General features: G+C 40.7%; 1 protein-coding gene across 1 annotated transcript in view; it reads right to left on the bottom strand.

Annotated features, from left to right (window-relative positions):
* The window catches only part of egfr (epidermal growth factor receptor), a 149,081-nt gene extending 142,191 nt beyond the window's left edge, over window positions 1–6,890 (bottom strand). Inside the window, exon 1 of the mRNA XM_008112902.3 lies at window positions 6,423–6,890. Within this exon, the coding sequence (XP_008111109.1) occupies window positions 6,423–6,522 (100 nt within the window). The 5' untranslated portion in view covers window positions 6,523–6,890. The remainder of the gene's footprint in view (window positions 1–6,422) is intronic.
* Window positions 6,891–21,863: the final 14,973 nt, after the last annotated feature.

Here is a 21,863-nt window from a genome sequence, read left to right as displayed (position 1 = left end):
CTTAACATGGATCATATCAAAACCCATAAATTCAGCCCTAAAACCTGCCCTCAACTTATACATGAGGTTAACTTTTACATGAGTATATACAGTAGTAGCTACAATACCAACATTTTAGTTATATCAGACAATTAACTGAGGAGATCATGTTAAGAGACCTAATAATCAGACAATTTCCATACCTCAAGCTCAACCCCACTTCCCCATCCCAAAGGGAGAGATAAAATAAAACAGCCACAAGGGATTTCAGGCAATCTACTCCAAAGACAAAACAAAAGGACCTTCTTCTTAGCAGGTTACCCAAGAAAGAATATCTTCATGCCCATACCAAGATCAAGCCTTGATGGCAAGCATCTCCCCACTTCCTTGCCCCATTACCATTCCTTGTGGCTTTGAGGTTAATTCTTAAGATTCACTTTTGCACTTTAATTAAAAAATCCACACAGAGAAATACAATGACTATTTACATGATATATATTTTCTGCTCTGGAGTAGAGTGGAAAGGTTCTAACACAACAACAACATGCCACTTGGTTTTTAGACTACACATGGGTTGGCCGGATCTATACACCTCCCAAATATGTGAATGATGAAGAATCAGGAAGAAAAACACTCCTTTTTGGCTTTTACTCAAGTTTTGATTTACTGATCTTTAAAATATTTGCCCTAGGATACATAATTTCAAAAAGGGCAATACACACATTTGAACAATGGGAAAGATGTTCAAACATAGTGTAGCCTGCATTCTTCATATACAAATAAGTCTTGGTTGATGTCCATTTTCCATAGAATCATAGAATCATAGAATAGTAGAGTTGGAAGAGACCACATGGGCCATCTAGTCCAACCCCCTGCTAAGAAGCAGGAAATCGCATTCAAAGCACCCCCGACAGATGGCCATCCAGCCTCTGCTTAAAAGCCTCCAAGGAAGGAGCCTCCACCACGGCCCCGGGGAAAGAGTTCCACTGTCGAACAGCTCTCACAGTGAGGAAGTTCTTCCTGATGTTCAGGTGGAATCTCCTTTCCTGTAGTTTGAAGCCATTGTTCCGTGTCCTAGTCTGCAGGGCAGCAGAAAACAAGCTTGCTCCCTCCTCCCTATGACTTCCCTTCACGTATTTGTACATGGCTATCATGTCTCCTCTCAGCCTTCTCTTCTGCAGGCTAAACATGCCCAGCTCTTTAAGCCGCTCCTCATAGGGCTTGTTCTCCAGACCCTTAATCATTTTAGTCGCCCTCCTCTGGACGCTTTCCAGCTTGTCAACATCTCCCTTCAACTGTGGTGCCCAAAATTGGACACAGTATTCCAGGTGTGGTCTGACCAAGGCAGAATAGGGGGGGAGCATAACTTCCCTGGATCTAGATGCTATTCCCCTATTGCAGGCCAGAATCCCATTGGCTTTTTTAGCAGCCGCATCACATTGTTGGCTCATGTTTAACTTGTTGTCCACGAGGACTCCAAGGTCTTTTTCGCACACACTGCTGTCAAGCCAGGCGTCCCCCATTCTGTATCTTTGATTTCCATTTTTTCTGCCGAAGTGAAGTATCTTGCATTTGTCCCTGTTGAACTTCATTTTGTTAGTTTTGGCCCATCTCTCTAGTCTGTCAAGATCGTTTTGAATTCTGCTCCTGTCTTCTGGAGGTTAAAATAATTCCCTTTATGGATCAGGCTAATGTTTCATCACATATATCCTCTGTTTCCAATAATGACCAGCTGGGCACTTCTCTAGAATTCATATGCAAGACTTAAATGTAATAGTTAATCCCTTTCTGTGATCCAATTTCGAATCAATTGAAGCATAATGCCTTTGGGCATGACATATCAATCAACTTCAGTTTTCTTATTTTGAAGTGTGAAAAATCACCTCCATAACACTGAGAGTTTTTTTTTAAAAAAAATTCATTACACCTGTCCTTAGTATCTTTGTAAATGAGAAGCCACAAATGTTTTTCCTCATAGACAAGGCATCTCAAACGTTGACAATTTTATCAATAAGCATCTCTATAGTAATATTTTTGTCCCTTATTACACACTGTTCATAGCAAGGAGATACAATATTTAATAGAATGCTCTATAATATATTGGGATGAATGATACTCACATAGTATTAGTAAACCAGCGTCTCTATAGAGCCTTTTGTTTAATCTAGTTTTTATCACTTAAGGAGTTGGGTTTGTGTAGAGAAAACTGAGGATCCGTTTACACTGTTGAATTAATGCAGTTTAACACCATTTTACTTGCCCCAGCCCTATGCTATGGAATCATTAGTTGCAGGTGTTCAAGCTCTTTGGCCTTCTTTGTCAAAGAGTGCACTAAGCCATGTTAAAGTACTGTCAAACTGCATTAATTCTATAGTGTAGATGCACCCTGAAAAGTGACATGATAGCATCTTTAAATATCTAAAAAGATATTATGTTTGTTGCTCCAGAAAACACAAACCAATGGATTCAGATCACAATAAGAGATCCCACCTAAACATTCAAAAGGATATTGATGTAAGAGCCATTTGAGAGTGGAATGGATTCACTTACAGGGTAGTGGACTCTTCTTTGGGTGTTTTAAACAGAGCTTGGATGTTGGGTATTTTAGTTTTGCATATGGTTAAACTAGACAGTCCCTTCTGACTCTATCACCCTTCTCTACTCATTAAGACTACCCATGTCCACATTCGTTTTTGTTCCTATCTTTTCCTTTCCTGGTACTGGTGAAATTGAGATGTTAAGCTCCTTGGGCCAAAGACATATTCTTCAAGCATGATGGGTAATGCCCTCTAATCTATTATATGAACTTTAGGAACACCTGCACCATATAGAGTATCTGCAGAAGCAAGGTACAATCAAAAACAATACATCTTATTTTTTCCTTAGTAACAGAGAATGACGGAGATCAGGAAAATGTTTATAATTAAACCAGTGCATGAAAGCCTGCAATTGTTAAATCTAACAACAAACAACTTATTTTCACAATTAAAATGTTTGTCTACATTCAACTATACTACTGATATGGGGCAGTTATTAACAACAGAGGTTGCCAACCTATTATTCCATAGAATTATACTGAATATACATAATTCTAAATATTTTGTTTTCAATTTCTTTTTATTCCTTTAAAGACTTAACTCAGACTACCCACACTTCAAAATAGTTTTAATCTGAACAGTATAAAATGGATGCGAGTCTACCTAAAAAAGGGAAGAGGAAAAAAACACAACCCTGTTCAAATTACATCACCAACAGGTATGGACTTGCTCTTCTGAGTGGAGAACAATTTAAAGATTGTGCAATTAGGCTCTTCAGAGAGGCGTTTCTCTTTCCAAAGATTGTTTCATTGTCTGGATTCATGAAATACTTAAATTGCTTTTGCTCATGTATCAGACATTTTCCCCTCTCAGGAAAGAAGCAATGAGAAGGGGAAAGAACGAAAGACGAAAATCTTCATTTTTCTCCTTCTGGCAGATTTCCAAAACAAAGATGATTTGCCAGGAATTGAAGTTAGCTGCTTGCTCTCAAAAACTCACATAAATTAAAGAAAGAGGCAGAGGGAAAACCATTTACTGGCCAGAAGACAAACTCCCAAACTTCTTTGCACCATTTCCACTCCAATTTCTAAACTGGATTGTCAACAACAAAAGAGTATTTTATTTTTCTCAGTTGTTAAACAAAGTAAGGGGCGATACAGCTATGGGGTAAAATTTCAAGTTTAGCTGACATGGCACCAAATCATAAAGACTGACAAATTACTTCACTTGGGAAGAGCAAACACATACAGGTAAAAGTGTTTTTTTTAAAAAGGACTTGGCAAAGAAATAGTTTCATGGTGAACAGTTCCTTATGCTGTTTAACTACACTGTGCACATATTGGCACAAAAGAGCATCTGATAGTTAAGGGAACCTTTGAAACAACTCATCAAGCAAGCGCACAATCAATTGTTACGTCTCCCATCTGTAAGGAATGTTAGTTACTAGGCACTGTTATTCCTATGAATGAATCACTGCTGGTTTTCCCCAAGTTACAGGAAGGGGATGGAAATCTTTAGACAGTAACCTCTTCCCAGGGCATGTATGTTCTTGTGAAACTGACACATCTGTCTGTTACATGGATTTCTCTCCTGTGCCAGAGTTGTTAGTCCTATTGATGCTTCAAGGGCTTGTGAAAGAAAAAGAGATAATGAAGCACACACCAGAAGAGGAACTAAGAGAATGAATTTTAGACAAAGAGGCAAGTTCTTTACACAGCAGAAACACATGGCACATGTGCCAATAACTTCACTTAAGTTATTTACAGATCTCATCAGAGAAATGAAGTAGGAAAACATGTCAGGAAAAGAAGATTCTGAGATAAATTCAGAATGAACCCCATGTATGTCTGTGGATAGCATTCCAGTTTCAGAAAAAAGATTGCTCTTATTCTTTTCAGATCTGCTTTTGAGATTATGACAGCGTTGTTGGTAACTACAGGAAGTGGGAGGCACAACAACCACTTTACGGCTTCTTATAATCCTGGCTCCATTCTTTAAGAAAATCAGGAAGTCTGACATCACCAATCAGGTTAATTAAGAAATAGGGGGAAACAGAACAGTCCTTCACCCCTCAACTCTTCCAACATCTAACAACTGTTGAAGTAGCCCCACTGGCTGCCAGTCTGTTTCTGGGCACAATTCAAAGTGCTGGTTATCACCTTTAAAGCCCTAGACCAGGAATAGGCAAACTTTGGCCTTCCAGATGTTTTGGACTTTCGACTCCCACAATTCCTAACAACCTACTGGCTGTTAGGAATTGTGTGAGTTGAAGTCCACAATACGTGGAGGCCTGAAGTTTGCCCATGCCTGTCCTAGACAGTACAGGTCCAGATTATTTCGCCGGCCGCATCCTCTTGTACGAACCTCCCTGGGCCCTGAGATTTTCAGGACAGACCCTTCTCTCTGCCCCATCTCCATCTCAAGCTCCATCGGTGGGAACGAATTCAAAGCAGATGTTGTGGGATAATCTGCTTTGATATTCTGGGGCACCTTCCACATTGCTGAATAAAGTCCCACATTTTCTGCTTTGAATTAGAATATATGGCGTGTGCAGTCAACCATATAACCCAGGGCTCTTGCATACAGCCATATAACCCAGAATATCAAAGCAGATAATCTACAATATCTGCTGTGAATTGGGTTATCTGAGTCCACACTGCCGTATAAAAGATAAAGGTTTTCCCCTGACATTAAGTCTAGTCGTGTTGGACTCTGGGGGTTGGTGCTCATCTCCATTTCTAAGCTGAAGAGCTTGCTTGTCTGTAGACACCTCCAAGGTCATGTGGCCAGAATGGCTGCATGGAGTGCCGTTACCTTCCCGCAGGAGTGGTACTTATTGGTTTACTCACATTTGCATGTTTTCAAACTGCTAGGTTGGCAAAAGCTGGGGCTAACAGTTGGAGCTCATCTCGCTCCACGGATTTGAACTGGCAACTTTTTGGTCAGCAAGTTCAGCAGCTCAGCAGTTTAACCCACCGTGCCATTGGCGGGGGGGCTCATATATATATATATATATTCCAGTTCAAAGCAGATGTGAGATTTTATTCAGCTGTGTGGAAGGGGCTATAATAACAGCCACACTCCACTCTCTGCAAAGCAAGTACAGTAGAGTCTCACTTATCCAACATTTAATTATCCAACATTCTGGATTATCCAACACAGTCTGCCTCTTAGTAGTCAATGTTATCAATACATCATGATATTTTGGTGCGAAATTAATAAATACAATAATGGCTACATAGCAGTACTGCGTATTGAACTACTTTTTCTGTCAAATTTGTTGTATAACATGATGTTTTGGTGCTTAATTTGTAAAATCATAACCTAATTTGATGTTTAATAGGCTTTTCCTTAAGCCCTCCTTATTATCCAAGATATTCACTTATCCAACGTTCTGCCGGCCCGTTTATGTTAGATAAGTGAGACTCTACTGTATTCCAGTTCAAAGCAGATAATGTGGGACTTTATTCATCTGTGTGGAAGGGGATATAATAACAGCCACACTGCACTCTCTGCAAAGCAAGTAGAATAGAATGGAAGAACCGGATTGTCACTGTACATAGTACAACGAAATTAAATGCCATCCCCAATCACATTATACTGTATGTGTATAAATTGCAAAACAAAACGCCCTTCCATGTTCTAATCACTATTGCACAACTCTAAACGCAGGCATGGGCAAACTTCGGCTCTCCAGGTGTTTGGGATTTCCAAATCCCACAATTCCTAACAGCCAGTTGAAGTCCAACACACCTGGAGGGAGGGCCGAAGTTAGCCCATGCCTGCCTGTCACAAGGGAAAGGGCTTCGAGCTTGAGCTTTCTCGCAGGCGAGGCTTCCCGGCCTCTCTCTTTCCGAGCGCCGCCCTTCCTCGGCCTCACTTTCCCCTCAGGCGCGCTCCACTCACCTCGCTTCTCGTCCGCGGCGGCGCAGGAGCCCCTGGCCAGCAGCCCCAAGGCCAGGAGCAGGAGCGGGAGCGGCCCGCGGGACAACCAAGGCGCGCCCATCTCCGCCGAGAAGGAAGGCGCTTTCCTCGCCTCAGCCGCGCTGCTCGCCCTGAAGAGGACGAGGGCTGTTGCAATGTGAGGATGACAACTCCAACGCGGAGGAAGAGCAGGAACAGCAGTGAGGGAGTGAGTGAGTGCGTGAGTGAAGAGGAGAGCCCCCCGCCCCGCCTCTCCTCTCCTCTCCCCTTGCCAAACTCCCAGGAAAACTTTTCTCCTTGCGCCAGCGAGGTTGAGGGTCTCCCTCTGGGCCGCCAGTGGCCGCAATACCTGAACCCAGGCGGGGCCTGCTGCTACCTGGCCGTCCGGGCGCAGAAGGGACGGGCCAGAAATTCCAGTCAGGCAAGCTGAGCGAGGCTGAGGCGAGGCAAAGGCTGAGGCGCGCAGAGCGCAGGCGCGTTCTCTCCCGCGCGCCTCCATCTGTCTGTCCGCGTGCAGCAACCTTCTTTAGGGTTGTTGCTTGCCCGCCAAGTTTACTTTCTGTTTGCTCGCTTGCAAGGAAGCCCTTCTGGGAAAGCAAAGACACAGAGCTCCTGGTTTAGCATGCCTTGTGGAACAAGCTCCAAACAGTCCGGGCCAGGAACAGATGGAGAGCGCTTCCACACAGTCATATAACCCAGAATATCAAGGCAGAAATTCCACATTTTCTGCTTTGAACTGGGTTGTCTGAGTCCACACTATCATATATTCCAGTTCAAAGCAGATAATGTGGGATTTTATTCAGCTGTGTGGAAGGGGCCTGGAACCCTTTCTATACTGCCATATAAAATCCAGATTATCAGCTTTGAACCAAATTATTTTATTTATTTATTTCATTTCTGTGTGTGTGTAAGACAATCATCCTCGAACTACAAGGGGTCGCCTAAGTAAGTACAGTAGAGTCTCACTTATCCAACACTCGCTTATCCAACGTTCTGGATTATCCAACGCATTTTTGTAGTCAATGTTTTCAATATATCGTGATATTTTGGTGCTAAATTCATAAATACAGTAATTACGACATAGCATTACTGCGTATTGAACTACTATTTTTATCAAATTTGTTGTCTAACATGATGTTTTGGTGCTTAATTTGTAAAATCATAATGTAATTTGATGTTTAATAGGCTTTTCCTTAATGCCTCCTTATTATCCAACATATTCGCTTATCCAACATTCTGCCGGCCCGTTTATGTTGGATAAGTGAGACTCTACTGTAAGTTATATATATATATATATATATATATGTGTGTGTGTGTGTGTGTGTGTATATATACAGTAGAGTCTCACTTGTCCAACACTTGCTATCCAACATTCTGGATTATCCAATGCATTTTTGTAGTCATATGTTTTCAATACATCGTGATAGTTTGGTGCTAAATTCGTAAATACAGTAATTACTACATAGCATTACTGCATATTGAACTACATTAGAGTCTCACTTAGCCAACATAAACGGGCCAGCAGAACGTTGGATAAGCAAATGTGTTGGATAATAAGGAGAGATTAAGGAGAAGCCTATTAAACATCAAATTAGGTTATGATTTTACAAATTAAGCACCAAAACATGTTACTTTTTGGGATGTTGTTGTAGCGACCAGTTTGCATCATAATACCGAGTTGTTCAAACCTGGCCCTGGTATATATTCTTCTTAAGGGTAACGTAACTGGAATAGTCAAATAGTGTTCTAAATGAGTATTCATTTTGTGGGAGGCTAAAAACTTTGTGGCAGAAGACCTACCTATACTTGCTAGGTCCAATTGAGCATAGATATCATGAGTGCGTTGCATAAGTACCTGTTTTGCCCTAGGTGCTAGATCAATAAAAAATTGTAAAGGAGGGCCAATTTTAGCCATCTCATTGTTTAAGGCCACTACCCATGATGACTTGTGGGCACGCTGGTCTTGATCCTCTAAACATAGGTGAGGAAGTCTACTGGAATTCATCTGATTTACCTTTGACCAGTAATTAAATTGTCTCATTAAAATTTGAGCTTGTACTGGGAGCATACCTAGCTCTGCTCTTACAGCAGCCGTCAGTGTTGTTCTGGAAAGTCCCAGGAGAATGCGAAGCTGCTTAACTTGGAAGGCTTCGATCTTGGCCAAATTGGTGTGCCCCCAAATTTCGGCCCCAAATATGAATGTTGGCATTATTTTTTTCTTAAAGGCTTCCAGGGCAGGCCTGATTGTGCCTGGGTATCTATGATGGTACAGCTTGTAAATGGAACCTGCTGCTTTTGTTGCTCTTTGTATACTATGAGTAATATGATTAGACCAAGCACCAGATGATGAAAACGTAATGCCTAGATATTTGTAGCTATTAGTTGTGTGTGTATGTGTATCTGTCAAACCAGTTCAGGACACCTTGTTGCTCTAACTTAATGAATTTGCTCCTCGAATTTTGTATCCATTCTTTCCAAGAAAGAGCAGTTTCTGCCTCTACTAATTTTTTATTCTTAACTTTATCTCTCAGGTCTTTTGGGAATTTTCCAGAAAAACTATTGGGGTTAGGGGAGAAACTCCTGGGAATATCTTGTTTTTAACTTAACTCATGTTTCCATAACATCTTTAGCCGATTTTTTTATACCCCTTAATTGCTTTGCCTATTTTTAATTTTTTAAAAAAACATTTCTCCATAATCTCTTTGCCAACATTTGCCTTCAAGTTCCCACCAGATTAGCTTAGGTTCTGTTAGCAGCCTAAACACTCCCTTTATTATGTGCGTCTGATGGTAGGTTTTTAGTTCTGCCAGCACTTTCAGGAGCATGCGCATCTTGGTCACGACACACAGTTCGAAAAACTCTGTTTTGAGGAAAGAACTGGTAAAGCCACTACGTGTTCCATTCTCTAAGAAAACCCTATTAAATCCATAGTGTGGCCATAAGTCAACAGGTGAGTTGAAGGCACATACACACAGAGAGTTGGTAAGGGAGCTGACCAAAAATGTGACGATAGGCACTGAATTGATTGGTGAATTTTGTAAGTATTTTTAGATCAATCAAAAATAATCACAACATTGCTGCCAAATCGTAAGTGGATAGTGGTCCAAAAGGCTGAAATCGTATTTGATTTTTTTTAATGGTGTAGCAAGGAGTTTTTCACACTAGAAAATTCTAGTTCTAGAATAACAAAAGTAGCCTACAGAGGACAACATAAAACAAAATAGGAATCCTGTTGCTGCTGCCATTTAGATTCAACTTTTAATTGCCATAACAATATCCCATGAAATCCTGCAACTGGAAGGTCAGGTGAGGTTTCTCCCAGGAAGACAAGTAAATCAAAACATCAGACTGATATTGAACACCCTGGAAGTAGCAGAAAAAGACCCAAATAGAGATTTGGCGTTGTTCTTTATTGATGCAGAAAAAGCCTTTGACCATGTTAGATGGGATTATTTGGAAAAAGTGTTAGAAAAATTTGAAGTTGGCCACCAATTCAAAAGGGCAGTAGTGGCTATATACACTAATCAAAGAGCAGGGTTAAACATCAATGGTCAACTATCAGATTACATCGACATACAAAAAGAGACCAGACAAGGTTGCCCGCTGTCCCCACTATTATTTATTATGGGTCTGGAAATCTTAAATGTCAGAATAAGAGAAGAGAAGGAAATTACGGGTTTAAAGATCAGTGGCCAAGAACTAAAAATTAGGGCTTATGCAGACGATATAGTCTGTATTCTAACTAACCCACTACAAAGTATTAAAAAAGTTGTTTATGACTTTTGAATATATCACTAGATTTTCTTGCAAGATTTTTTCACAGGGGGTTGCTGTTATCTTTTTTTTTTTTTGACCTCATCACATTGGATTAAAATTGGCGGCATGCTGCTAATTTTAGCCCAGGTCACCCACGGAGCCAGCCAGCTCCCATCACATGACGCCATACCAGCTCCGTGGATGAAGGAGGGTAGAGCCAGCATGCTGCTGGTAGGGCAATACAGGAAAGCTCCCGTGTTCCCACACAGTCCATGGGAGGAAGCCCCATACACCACATGTTCTCATGCTTCTCCCCATGTGACTGTCCTCCCTTGGATCCGGATGATGCAGGGCATGGGGCACTGGATTCCGCATGCCCTGTGGCAAAATAAAGCACTACCAGAGATATGATAAGGTGGTTTGTGTGTGAGAGAATGTGCCTTGTTAAAAGCATGGAATCACCCAATGGATTCCATGACTGAGTAGGGATTTGAACTCTGATCTTCAGAGCTCCTCTTGTCCAACACTCAAACAATTAAAAACATTAAATCCCAATTGGCATTTTAGGAAGGACTATTTTAACTTCTCAGCCAGAGAGCTCTTCTAGTGCTTTACCGAACCACAAATTCTGCAAAATCCCTAGAATGTAATTGTGGTAGTTAAAGGGGAACTGCAGAGCTATAATTCTACAGTCCGAATTGCTCCCAGTAAAAAAAAAAGTCTGAAAGGGGAAAAGAGGATCAGTTTTCTTCAGAAAACTTGAGAATTTTTTCAAAGCCACAGCAGTAGCTGAAACTGAATCTATGGCACAAATCAAAGAAGGTGTTGAGTTGGTATGTAGTAGGCGTCGTCAGTGTAGGATCAAAATGATCTGGGTCTTAAAGCAAATCTATGAGAAGGGTTACAGTGTTGTGGTTTTTACATTTATTCAAAAGGGGATAAGGGGAACATGCAAGAATGGCCTTTGATTACATACAGTGTGGAGGAGGTGGATAGAAGTGCCTCCCTCTTTTTACAACATTAGAACTGGAGGTCTCCAATAACTCTGAATTGTCGGCATTTTTGGACAAACCAGAGGAAATTATTAATTAATCAATGGCCATCAGCTCAAAAGGGCTCAAAAGGGATTTGACCAGTTCATGGTGAATAAGGCTGTCTATGCACGGGGATGAAAGACAAAACACAAGTCCTGGAAAATATTATTTTTCACTCTGTAGGCTTCCCTAAGGCCACTATCACGAACTTCCATCTGACCAGGAGAGTTGTTCTTTTATATATATTTACTAGCTTTGCCTGGCCATGCGTTGCTGTGGCTTATGGGAATCCTTTGTTGGCCAGGTGGAATAGCAGTGAATAGCCTTGCAGTCTCAAAGCCTGGCCATTTTCTGGAGTAGCTGGAGCTTTTTGTTGTATGAATGCAGAGGCATGGATGAGGGGTTGTCCTGCCAAGTTTAGTGTTTCTGGGATGTGTAGTTTTGTTGTTTTGTCCTAGGCCGAAATTTCATTACCCTTTTATATATATAGATTGATATGTGTTGGCTAGAGTGACGAACTCTCTGTATTTCTCAGGAACTCTTGTATTTCAGCTAATTTTTGGGATCCTCCCAACTCCTGCATGACTCCCATTTCTTCCATATATTTAGAAGTATACTTGAGATGGGGGAGGTCAGGCAGGGATGGGATGTGCTTTGGGATAGGGGGCTATGGAGAGGGACGATGGCCTCTCTTCCATTCCTTCCTTGAGGTGGGAAAATCCCGGTAGGATCTGCCTTCCCTTGCCACAAGCCCAAGACCTGCTCCTGCAGTGAGGGAAAGAGGTGGGGCCATGTACATCTCACGGAGGATAGGCTCTTGTTGAAAAAAATTTAGAAGAACAGCAACAACTTTATTCTTTAGGAGCATAATAAAAAAAAAAGACAACAAGGCAAACATGGCAATTCCACACTTGAGCAGCCACTTTTTCTCACAATTCTTTCTAGTAAATGAGTGATTAAGAGATGTCAGTTTTAGTCAAAACAGTATATTCTGGGGTTGTCAGCAATTCTTGTTCCCCAAAGCACAAATATTTTTTATGGACGTGGAGAAAAAATATATCTATCAAATCCATGAACATTGTCTAGAATTTCTTGCTGTTTTCGTGCTGGCATCATCTTCTGATAGGACATGGAACCAAGTGTCCCCTTCATCCCCCTACTGAACCAGGCACACTGTGATCATTACTTTTTTAAATGACGGAGCATTACAGAAGCTGTTAATAAGTACCCCTACTAAGTAATTATTGTGCAACCATGTAACTGCTACTGCATTTGGTCTCTCAGTTTTGCAAATCTTCCATGTAATCGAAAAAGGTTACCTGTTCGATGAATGTATTTTTTCAAGAGCAATACATAAAAGAGCACTGTAAACTGAACACACAGTCACAGAATCATAAAAAGATGAAATCATGCATCATAAAAAGCAGGCAACAACATGTCCAAGTACATTTTTGTACTGTAATAGCTTGGGCAAACAAATGTGCTTTCTCAACTATATATTTTTCCTGCTAATTGGCAAAATTCAACTTTTTTTACTGCTCACATGCTGTGATCGAGGTGACCTCCCCTCCAGGACTTTGTAAAAGATAGTTCAAAAATCAAGACTTTATGTTCTATATTCCATATATTTATAGTAGAAGGTGATTGAGACTTTTTACTGGAGTTTACTGTGGATTATCCCTGCATTCTGAGGCAAGAGATAACAACTTCATGAATTGTAAAATCATGCTGCTAAAACTCCACTTCTATGACTTTCCATATTGGGTTCCCCAGATGTTGTAAACCTTGTTCTTATCAAATGTTTTCAATTGGTTATATCATTCATGATTCCCCTTTATGCAATGTAACCCACCTTTATGGATTCTCCCTTATTTCCTCGAAATCTACCTATCTGCCTATATGTATTTATACTCTTTGGGATCCCCGGAAAATATGTGTTTTTCCCAGCTGGGTTTATGTTCCAACTTTATTTTAATTTTCACTTTATCCCATATAATTGTCAAATCATGAAATCAAATGGGAAATATTATGACCCCAACGTGAACCTTAGTCCCATGACCCAGACCTCCCCTACCCAAAAACAAAAGGATAATCTGCCACAGTTTAATCCAATCTCATTCCGATCGCATGGACAATATAGGGTTTAGAGTCACCAAATTCCTAAAGGTGACTCGCCCCCAAGGCAAACATTGTCATATCCCAGGCCAGGACGCCGCTGGAAGGCACCCTGTGGGGCCCGTCAATGACGGCTCATCACCACCCATCACCACTTCCCGTCTGACACCCCAAGGCATATCTAAAATCTGTGAACGTGACAAGGACCCCGGACACCCTTAATGGGTGCCATTAATTCCTTTAGAAATCGGCTGGGCCAGAATTAATCTGATATTTCCTGTCCGGTCACCTCATTGTTTCAATAGCTCCCGCCTCCTCCTCTCTGATTGGCCCGAGGGGGGACAAAAAACGGCTCCCATTGGGCCAGCAGAGCAAGGCGGGAAACGAAAGCCCGCCTCGTTCAACCTCTCAGCCTATCCGCGATCAGATGGGCAGGGAAGCGGGGCGGGAAATTCAAAGGGCTGTCAGACCGAAACATTGTATAAATATGGCTTTATTTGAAACATATGTTACGCTAGTAGATTGAATGATCGCTATTAGCGTCCTTTTCAGCTGAATTGCTCAATAAAAACTCCTTGGCGGATTTTCCTTCAACTTGGCGGACCTTCTTCATTTCAGGCTTCAGGTTGTATTGCGGCTTATATTCTCCTTTTGGCTTCGCCAAGGTCCGTTCCCTCAGGACCGGATCGGCTCTCTCCTTAAGGGGCCCGATCCCCTAAAGAGCGGTCGACAACAATGCTATCAATGTTACTTGGAAAATGAGAAAACTAATTTCTTATGTATTTTTCGGGATAGCTATGCTTCAGCAAAATACACATGGGTTCCTATAAAGGCTAACAAACGTGGTATTTGTGGGGGAGGGGGTACAATCTTCTTTTTCACATGCATAGTACGTCATATTATATCACAGAATAGAAGTATTTCTGATCATGCATCACAATACTTATGACCTCTCTCACTGATTTCAGAAGGCAGCTGAAACTTACAAAATATCCTATTAATGAAGAATAAGAAAGAAAATCCTTTGGGCATGTGTAATAACAATAATTATTTTGCAACGTTAATGATTAAAGCAAAAGGACAGAGTACTTGATTTTCTTCTGCCAGTATTAGCAAGTAACCGCTTGTATTTTATGCAATGGGATTTGTTTTGTCTGTCTGCCTCTCTGTGTATTCACATGTGTACATTAATTGTACTAACACATAATTTAAAGTTATTTCTTTCTATGTTCCTTAAAATATTTTCAACAGGGAGAAAAATAAACAGGTGACTTCACTAGATGAGGGACTTTTTGTGGCAATGTAAAATCATTTTGTTTGTAAATGGCTGGGAAGTTTAAATTCTTTTATTTGCTTTAGGTGTTTGGTTACTTGCTTCAGTCCTTTTCTTTAAGGGTGTTGTCTATCCAAAATACAATATGTTAAATGTGGTTTACCTCAAATAGGCAATATACAAAAAGATTTAGAGACTGTGAGAAAAAGATTGCATCTGGGGAAGTAAACTTAGAGCTTATCTACGCTGGCCAAAAGCCCTTACCGCAAATGGACCTCTGACTACCTTCATGACACAAAGGAGCTTCTGTTGCATATCTTGGGTTTTTTCTCTCTAAACTCACTTTATCCCCACTTTAGGCAATGTCAGGGGGTATTCTAGAGTTTGCTTGAGACTCTGAAATGTCCGGGAATACTCTGGAGAGCTGGATCAGGTCTGATTTGGTTCTGATTCCCTGTTCAGATGGACACCACTGCCATCACCCTTTCCCTGATCAACACAGGGAAATGGGAATGGTTTGTCACTATGTCACCATGTTCCCCCACCAACACAGGGTTCTGTCTAAGTGTCTGGCTGTTGCAGTCGCCTCTATTGATGTCAGAACAAGGCTCCCATGTAACCAGCAAGGAGAGATCAACACCCTCCCTGGCCAGCTAGGCGCATCAGTATGCAAAGGGATCATATAGCACCTTAGAGACTGAGAGAAAGAAATTGGGAGCACAAGCTTTTGTAGACCAAGGGATCATCTAAACCAGTGGTGCTCAACCTCCCTAATGCTGCGATCCCTTACTACACTTCCTCATGTTGTGGTGACACTTAACCACAACATTATTTTTGTTGCTACTTCATAACTGTAATTTTGCTACTGTTATGAATCGTAATGTAAATATCTGATATGCTGGATGTATTTTCATTCACTGGATCAAATTTGGCACAAATACCCGATATGCCAAATTTGAATACTGGTGGGGTTGGGGGGATTGATTTTGTCATTTGGGAGTTGTAGTTGCTGGGATTTATAGTTTACCTACAATCAAAGAGCATTCTGAATTCCACCAGTGATGGAATTGAACCAAATTTGGCACACAGAACTCCCATGACCAACAGAAAATACTGGGTTTGTTGAGCAGTGACTTGAGTTTTGGAGTTGTAGCTCACCTACATCCAGTGAGCACTGTGGACTCAAACTATGATGGATCTGGACCAGATTTGGCACAAATACTCAATATGCCCAGATTTGAACACTGGTGGAGTTTAGGGAAAATAGACCTTGACATTTTGGAATTGCAGTTGCTGGGATTTATAGTTCACTTACAATCAAAGAGTCCCTTGAACCCCACCAATGATAGAATTTGGGCCAAATTTTCCACACAGGACCCCCATTACCAACAGAAACACTGAAGGGATTTGGGAGGAATTGACAGTGATTTAGGGCAGATGTAGTTGACCTACCTTCAGCGAGCACTGTACATTAATATGTGTTTTCTGATGGTGTTTGGCGACCTCTCTGACACCCCCTCACGACCTCCCCCAAGGGTCCCGACCCCCAGGTTGAGAAACGCTGATCTTCACTAAGCAGATACGCCTGGTATACATTTGGCCACAGCAGCCCTGGATCCATCACATATGTGCTGAATCCTGGGCCACTGTCCAGATGACCCTGGATAGCATCTACCATGCTGTCTAACACTTCCTCTGTGTTGCCTTCACTGATGTTTCTAGCCCGTCACATAACTCTGTCCATGTGCCTCGCTGCCACAGTCGCTTCTGCTGATGCCAGAGCAACCAGCAAAGAGAGGGATGGTGACACAGTACATCAGGGTGAATGCTATCCTGGGGTGTCTGGACGATAGTCCAGGATTCAGCACAAATCCTTGGTAAGGTAGGGACAAATGCCTGCCATTCCTCTGCAAGACCAGAGCAGGGCTGTTGATAATCTACTATCTCCAACTGATGCTCTGGTATCAGAGCAAAGAGGGAGCCAGGAAGACAGTTCCTTTGCCATCAGCTGGAGGCCCCTCCTCCCAGTAACATGCTATGCTAATTATATATATCTATATATACACTGGGAGCCCCGGTGGCGAAGCGTGTTAAAGCACTGAGCTGCTGAACTTGCAGACCGAAAGGTCCCAGGTTCAAACTCCGGGAGCAGTGGGAGTGGCCGCTTTTAGCTCCAGCTTCTGCCAACCTAGCAGTTCGAAAACATGCCAATGTGAGTAGATCAATAGGTACTGCTCCAGTGGGAAGGTAATGGCGCTCCATGCAGTCATGCCGGCCACATGACCTTGGAGGTGTCTACGAACAATGCCAGCTCTTCAGCTTAGAAATGGAGATGAGTACCAATCCCCAGAGTCAGATATGACTGGACTTTACCTTTTATATATACACAATATAATTTACAATAATATATTGTATATACATATAATATTGATAATTAAACCGCTCCGAGCCAAACTGGGAGTAGCAGTATACAAGTCTAATAATAAATAAATAATATTATATTGTAATACGATATAATACTAATAATACAATATAATAATATTAATTATATATTATATATTACATGTACCCCCTCGATGGATTGTCACCTTGTCGTGGTGAGGGGATTTGCGTGTTCCAATGAACCTGCGGGCACAACCATGGGTGTCACACACTCCCAGGAGTGGCCACAGGGGAGGATCCAGACCAAGAACAATCCGAAGACCCAAAGACCTCAACGGCGGAGCAGGCGGAGGAAAGCATGGTACATGTTACAACGGCTGTGAAGGCGGAAGAAAGCTGCAACAGACTGAGGAGCCAGTCTCGTTGTGTAATCATACCACTGCTGGGACCTCACTCTGTGAAGAATGTGTGTTGACCGGCCGTGCACCGACCTCCACACATTAAAAAAAATCACGCACAGGTATCTTCCAAGAAATGGAGGACCATCATCCTTGAACTACGAGGGATTGCCTAAGGTAAAAAATTACATGTAATATTGCTAATAATATTACAATATATTGATATAGTACAATATAGTAATTTAATGCCAGTATTGTGCTATGCTAATAATATAATATTGTATGTAAATTTAATTTGTAAGCTACTCTGAGTCCCCTTTGGGGTGAGAAGGACAGGATATAAATGTAGTAAATAAATAAAATGTAGTGACTTGGAAGTCTCTCCTTCATGAGGTCTCCATAAGTCAAAACTGATGACATTTAATAACAAGCTTAGTTTCCCCATCATCCCCTAAACAGTTTCAAAGAATATTTGTTGCACTAGCATGCAGTCATTTCTCCAATGTGTGCCTTTAACAAACACATCTTACAAGTATGTGTGTGTGTGTGTGTGTGTGTGTGTTTGCATGTATATACACGGTGCTGAACTGAGACATCTAGGAATGTGATGTCTGAAACCAATTGCAATTTTCTTTCAGAGTATTGTTTGTTTCTAATGAAGTAGTAGACTGAAACAACTGATTTAGAGCTTGCAGTGCATCTGAAAGCAGCTGTTATAATGAACAATGCCTGGAGGAGAAAAATAAACTAGAAATTTATGATTGCCTGTTTCCTTTGCATTTGGGACAATCTTAGTATTTAATTAGCTGTGTTCATTTCAAGATGTGTGAACATTTCAAGCTGCAAACAAGCTTATGTGTGCTTGTCCATGTGTCTGCTTGAGCTTATTTACTCGCTGTGTCCTATGTGTATTCACTTAGGTCCTGGGCCGCCCAGTTTTTGCAGAGTCTCAGTCTCCTGCATATCCCTTTTAATGCTCCTGGTTTCAGAAACAGAGAGGCAAGGACTGGAATTATGTTTTGGTGCCAAGAATGTGAAAAGGCCCACTTCCTCAACAGCACCGCTAATTTCAGTTAGCTTGGTGCACGCAGAGGGATTATGGCAGAAAGAGAGGAATCTTTTGCAAATATCACTTAATCTTGCTGGAGGGGGTAAGAGAGGCCGTGGCTGCAATTTCTAAAGAAAGTAGCACGTTCTTAAGTATGCAATTAAAACCTACAAGTAACTTAGATTAATGGTAGACGTGTGAAGGAAGAAATAGGGGAGGAAACCTTTATGGCAACAATGAAGAAATAAAGTTTATTTCCCTTGCTTTATTGCCTTTGTTGTCTGGCTCTCCTTTTGTGTGTGTTTGAGTGTAGGTTCTAGGTTTTTGTCTCCCTTATGCTCACTGAAACATCAAAAGAAACAGCATGCAGATCAGAAATCTGTGACTACAACAATATCATTTTTTCCTTCTGCATGAGCTCTGTACAGTCTTTGCTTAATGAAGGCGCCAGTGAACTTCAAATGTTACTGTACTTTTTGGGTATCTTTTGGTGTGTTTTTCTGGATTTTGTTTAATAGCCAACATGCTTCTCTCTGCATACAGTAATGTAGCTCGACCCTGGGAGGATCCGACCCTGTGTTCTTGTATATGTTTCTTTATGCAATAACAGTAGGGATGGAAAAGAATTTTACTGCATTTTAATGTCTCACCAAAAGCAGTTACTTTGCATCTACAAAGATTTGTAATGAGAAGATATGTAATTTGCTACGAGAACTTCCACATTGCAAAGATTACAGAGCACTGCAGTGCAGATAATGGAGATCATAACACTGTTTTTAATGTGAGTTCCCACCTCCATAACCACAAGTGAAAGCTTAAATTACTGCATGACATTGATAGTGTCAGCATTATGTTATCAGTTGTTATGGAGTCCATGTTTTTATGATGTTTTACATGTTTTAATGTGATTAATTGCTTTGTAATACAAATATATTTAATGGTGATGTATTTTAATTTTTGTTTCACTGGGCTTGGCCCCCATGTCAGCCACCCTGAGTCACTTTGGGGTGGGATATAAGAATGTTGTTGTTTGTTGTTGTTGTTATTGTTGTTGTTTGTTGTTGTTGTTGGCAAAGCATAGGTGCATAGTAGTATTTATAAAAGGTTTTGGACCTGTCTTTTGATTTGGAACCCTCTTCCATACAGCTTTAATATTGTGAAGTGGGATAAAATGTGCTTCTTTTTTAATTAAAAAAATTAATAATATTTTTTATTGAAGATTTGTATATATACACAATGTCAACACAAGACACAGACAAATTGGGTTTAAAAAGGGTAAGGTTTGATATAAGGGAAGTGGGGGTGGGTGGGGAGCAGGGTGTGTGAGGGCTGAGGGATGTGAAGGAGAGACACATTAGGGAGGGGGGGTTTACTTCTGATCTTTGTTCTTTTCTGTTTCATGTTACATTATCAGTTCCTGAATATTATTTTCTTAATGTAGTCCTCAAACGGTGACCAATTCGTGGTTTTCATCGCTCTTCCATTGCTCTTCCTTGTCAAAAAAGTTAATTTATCCATATCCTTTATTTCGATCAATTTTCCCAGCCATGTTTCTTTTGTTGGTACACTTTTGCTTTTCCACTGCTTTGCAATCACCATTCTCGCTGCAGTAATAAAGAAGGTGAATAATTTATATTTTTGTCTAAAATGTGCTTCTAATACTGGGGGGTGGGGGATGTAATGTCCATTGTGAGCTATCCTTGTTTTTCTGGCAAGCAAATGAAAAAATAACTCTTCCCAATTGCCAGATTTAAAAGACAATCTAGACCTTTTCTCTGCATTGTAGAATTTAATTAAGTTTTGCACTTTTTAAACTGTCAGGGCTCAATGCTAGGAAATTCTGTGAGATATAATTTGGTGAGGTGCCAGCACTCTTTGGCAGAGAAGGCTAAAAACCTTGTAGAACTACAACTAGAAGGATTCCCCAGTATTGAGCTATGGCAGTTAAAAAGGGTGTCAAACCGAGACACTAGCACTCTTAGTGGTTAAAGGGATGCCAGACTGCTTGAATTTTACAGTTTTGATGAAGCCTGGCAGTTTTTGGGAGACAAAAGAGTCCAGTTTTGTATTTTTTTTTGAAGGAGAGTGATCCAATATTGGGGGGGGGGGGGGGTAAACATTTTGGTGGCTAGGAAGCACATCCTACAATGGATGTCACATCACCTCTCCCCCAATCAGCCATCCCCAGTGGTTTATCCATATATTTTTTCATTGCACAGTACAACTCAGCTAAAATGGGTTGAGTTTCAATCTCAATGTGTTTATGGGCATTGAATGTTTGCCCTATGTGTGTGTAATGTGATCCGCCCTGAGTCCCTTTCGGGGTGAGAAGGACGGAATATAAATACTGTAATAAATAAATAAATAAATAAATAAATACCATGAGTTTACCATGGAAGAACCCATTTTAGGAAAAACGTGATACCATCCAACATATGACATATCTTTTAAAATGCAAACACATGAACTGTCAACTGTTAAAAATACACAAATCAGGAAACTATATTCATTATGTAAAATTCATATATGAATGGGTAATTAGAAAATTTGTATTAGAAGTTAACATTTCATAACGTGATATGAAACTTAGTAATGAAGAAAATGCTATTGTGATTTGGAGAAGCACAACTGAGAAATTTTCAAATTTTGTTACATAGTGTTATATTCCTAAGGACAAGGATAAATGGCAATACAGTAGAATCTCACTTATCCAACACTCGCTTATCCAACGTTCTGGAATATCCAAAGCATTTTTGTAGTCAACGTTTTCAACACATCGTGATATTTTGGTGCTAAATTCGTAAATGCAGTAATTACTACATAGCATTACTGCGTATTGAACTACTTTTTCTGTCAAATTTGTTGTTAAAAATGATGTTTTGGTGCTTAATTTGTAAAATCATAACCTAATTTGATATGTAATAGGCTTTTCCTTAATCCCTCTTTATTATCCAACATATTCGCTTATCCAACATTTTGCTGGCCCGTTTATGTTGGATAAGTGAGACTCTACTGTATTTGCTGAGAGTGAGACATTGAAAATATATCACACCTAGAATTGTTATATTTACATTGCTGTATTTACATTCCTTTGATAACGGTGACTCAGTCTAGGCATCCCCCTTGGGATGCCCAAATTGTATATCCGATTGCTCAACTGAGGTTTTGAATTACTGCAGTGCCAGAAATTTAGGAAACGAAGTACAGTTTAATGGGAGGACAGAATTCTTTTTGAAGAAAATGAACTATTTTTGGCAGTTCTGAAATATTTTATTCATTTTGGCTGATGGCATTAGATTCTCAATTGAAATGTATAAACAGACTGTTCTCTGGGATGCAATAGTGGGGAAAGAGTAGGTTTTTAGAGGGAGTTGGTTGGCAAAGATGTGAAGTAGAGTCCTGCTGGACTAGGCGACT

The sequence above is a fragment of the Anolis carolinensis genome, chromosome 6 (genome assembly GCF_035594765.1).
Source record: "Anolis carolinensis isolate JA03-04 chromosome 6, rAnoCar3.1.pri, whole genome shotgun sequence".
Classification (NCBI taxonomy): domain Eukaryota; kingdom Metazoa; phylum Chordata; class Lepidosauria; order Squamata; family Dactyloidae; genus Anolis; species Anolis carolinensis.
Note: the sequence above shows the minus strand (reverse complement) of the source record. Positions and strands in the feature narration are given on the sequence as shown.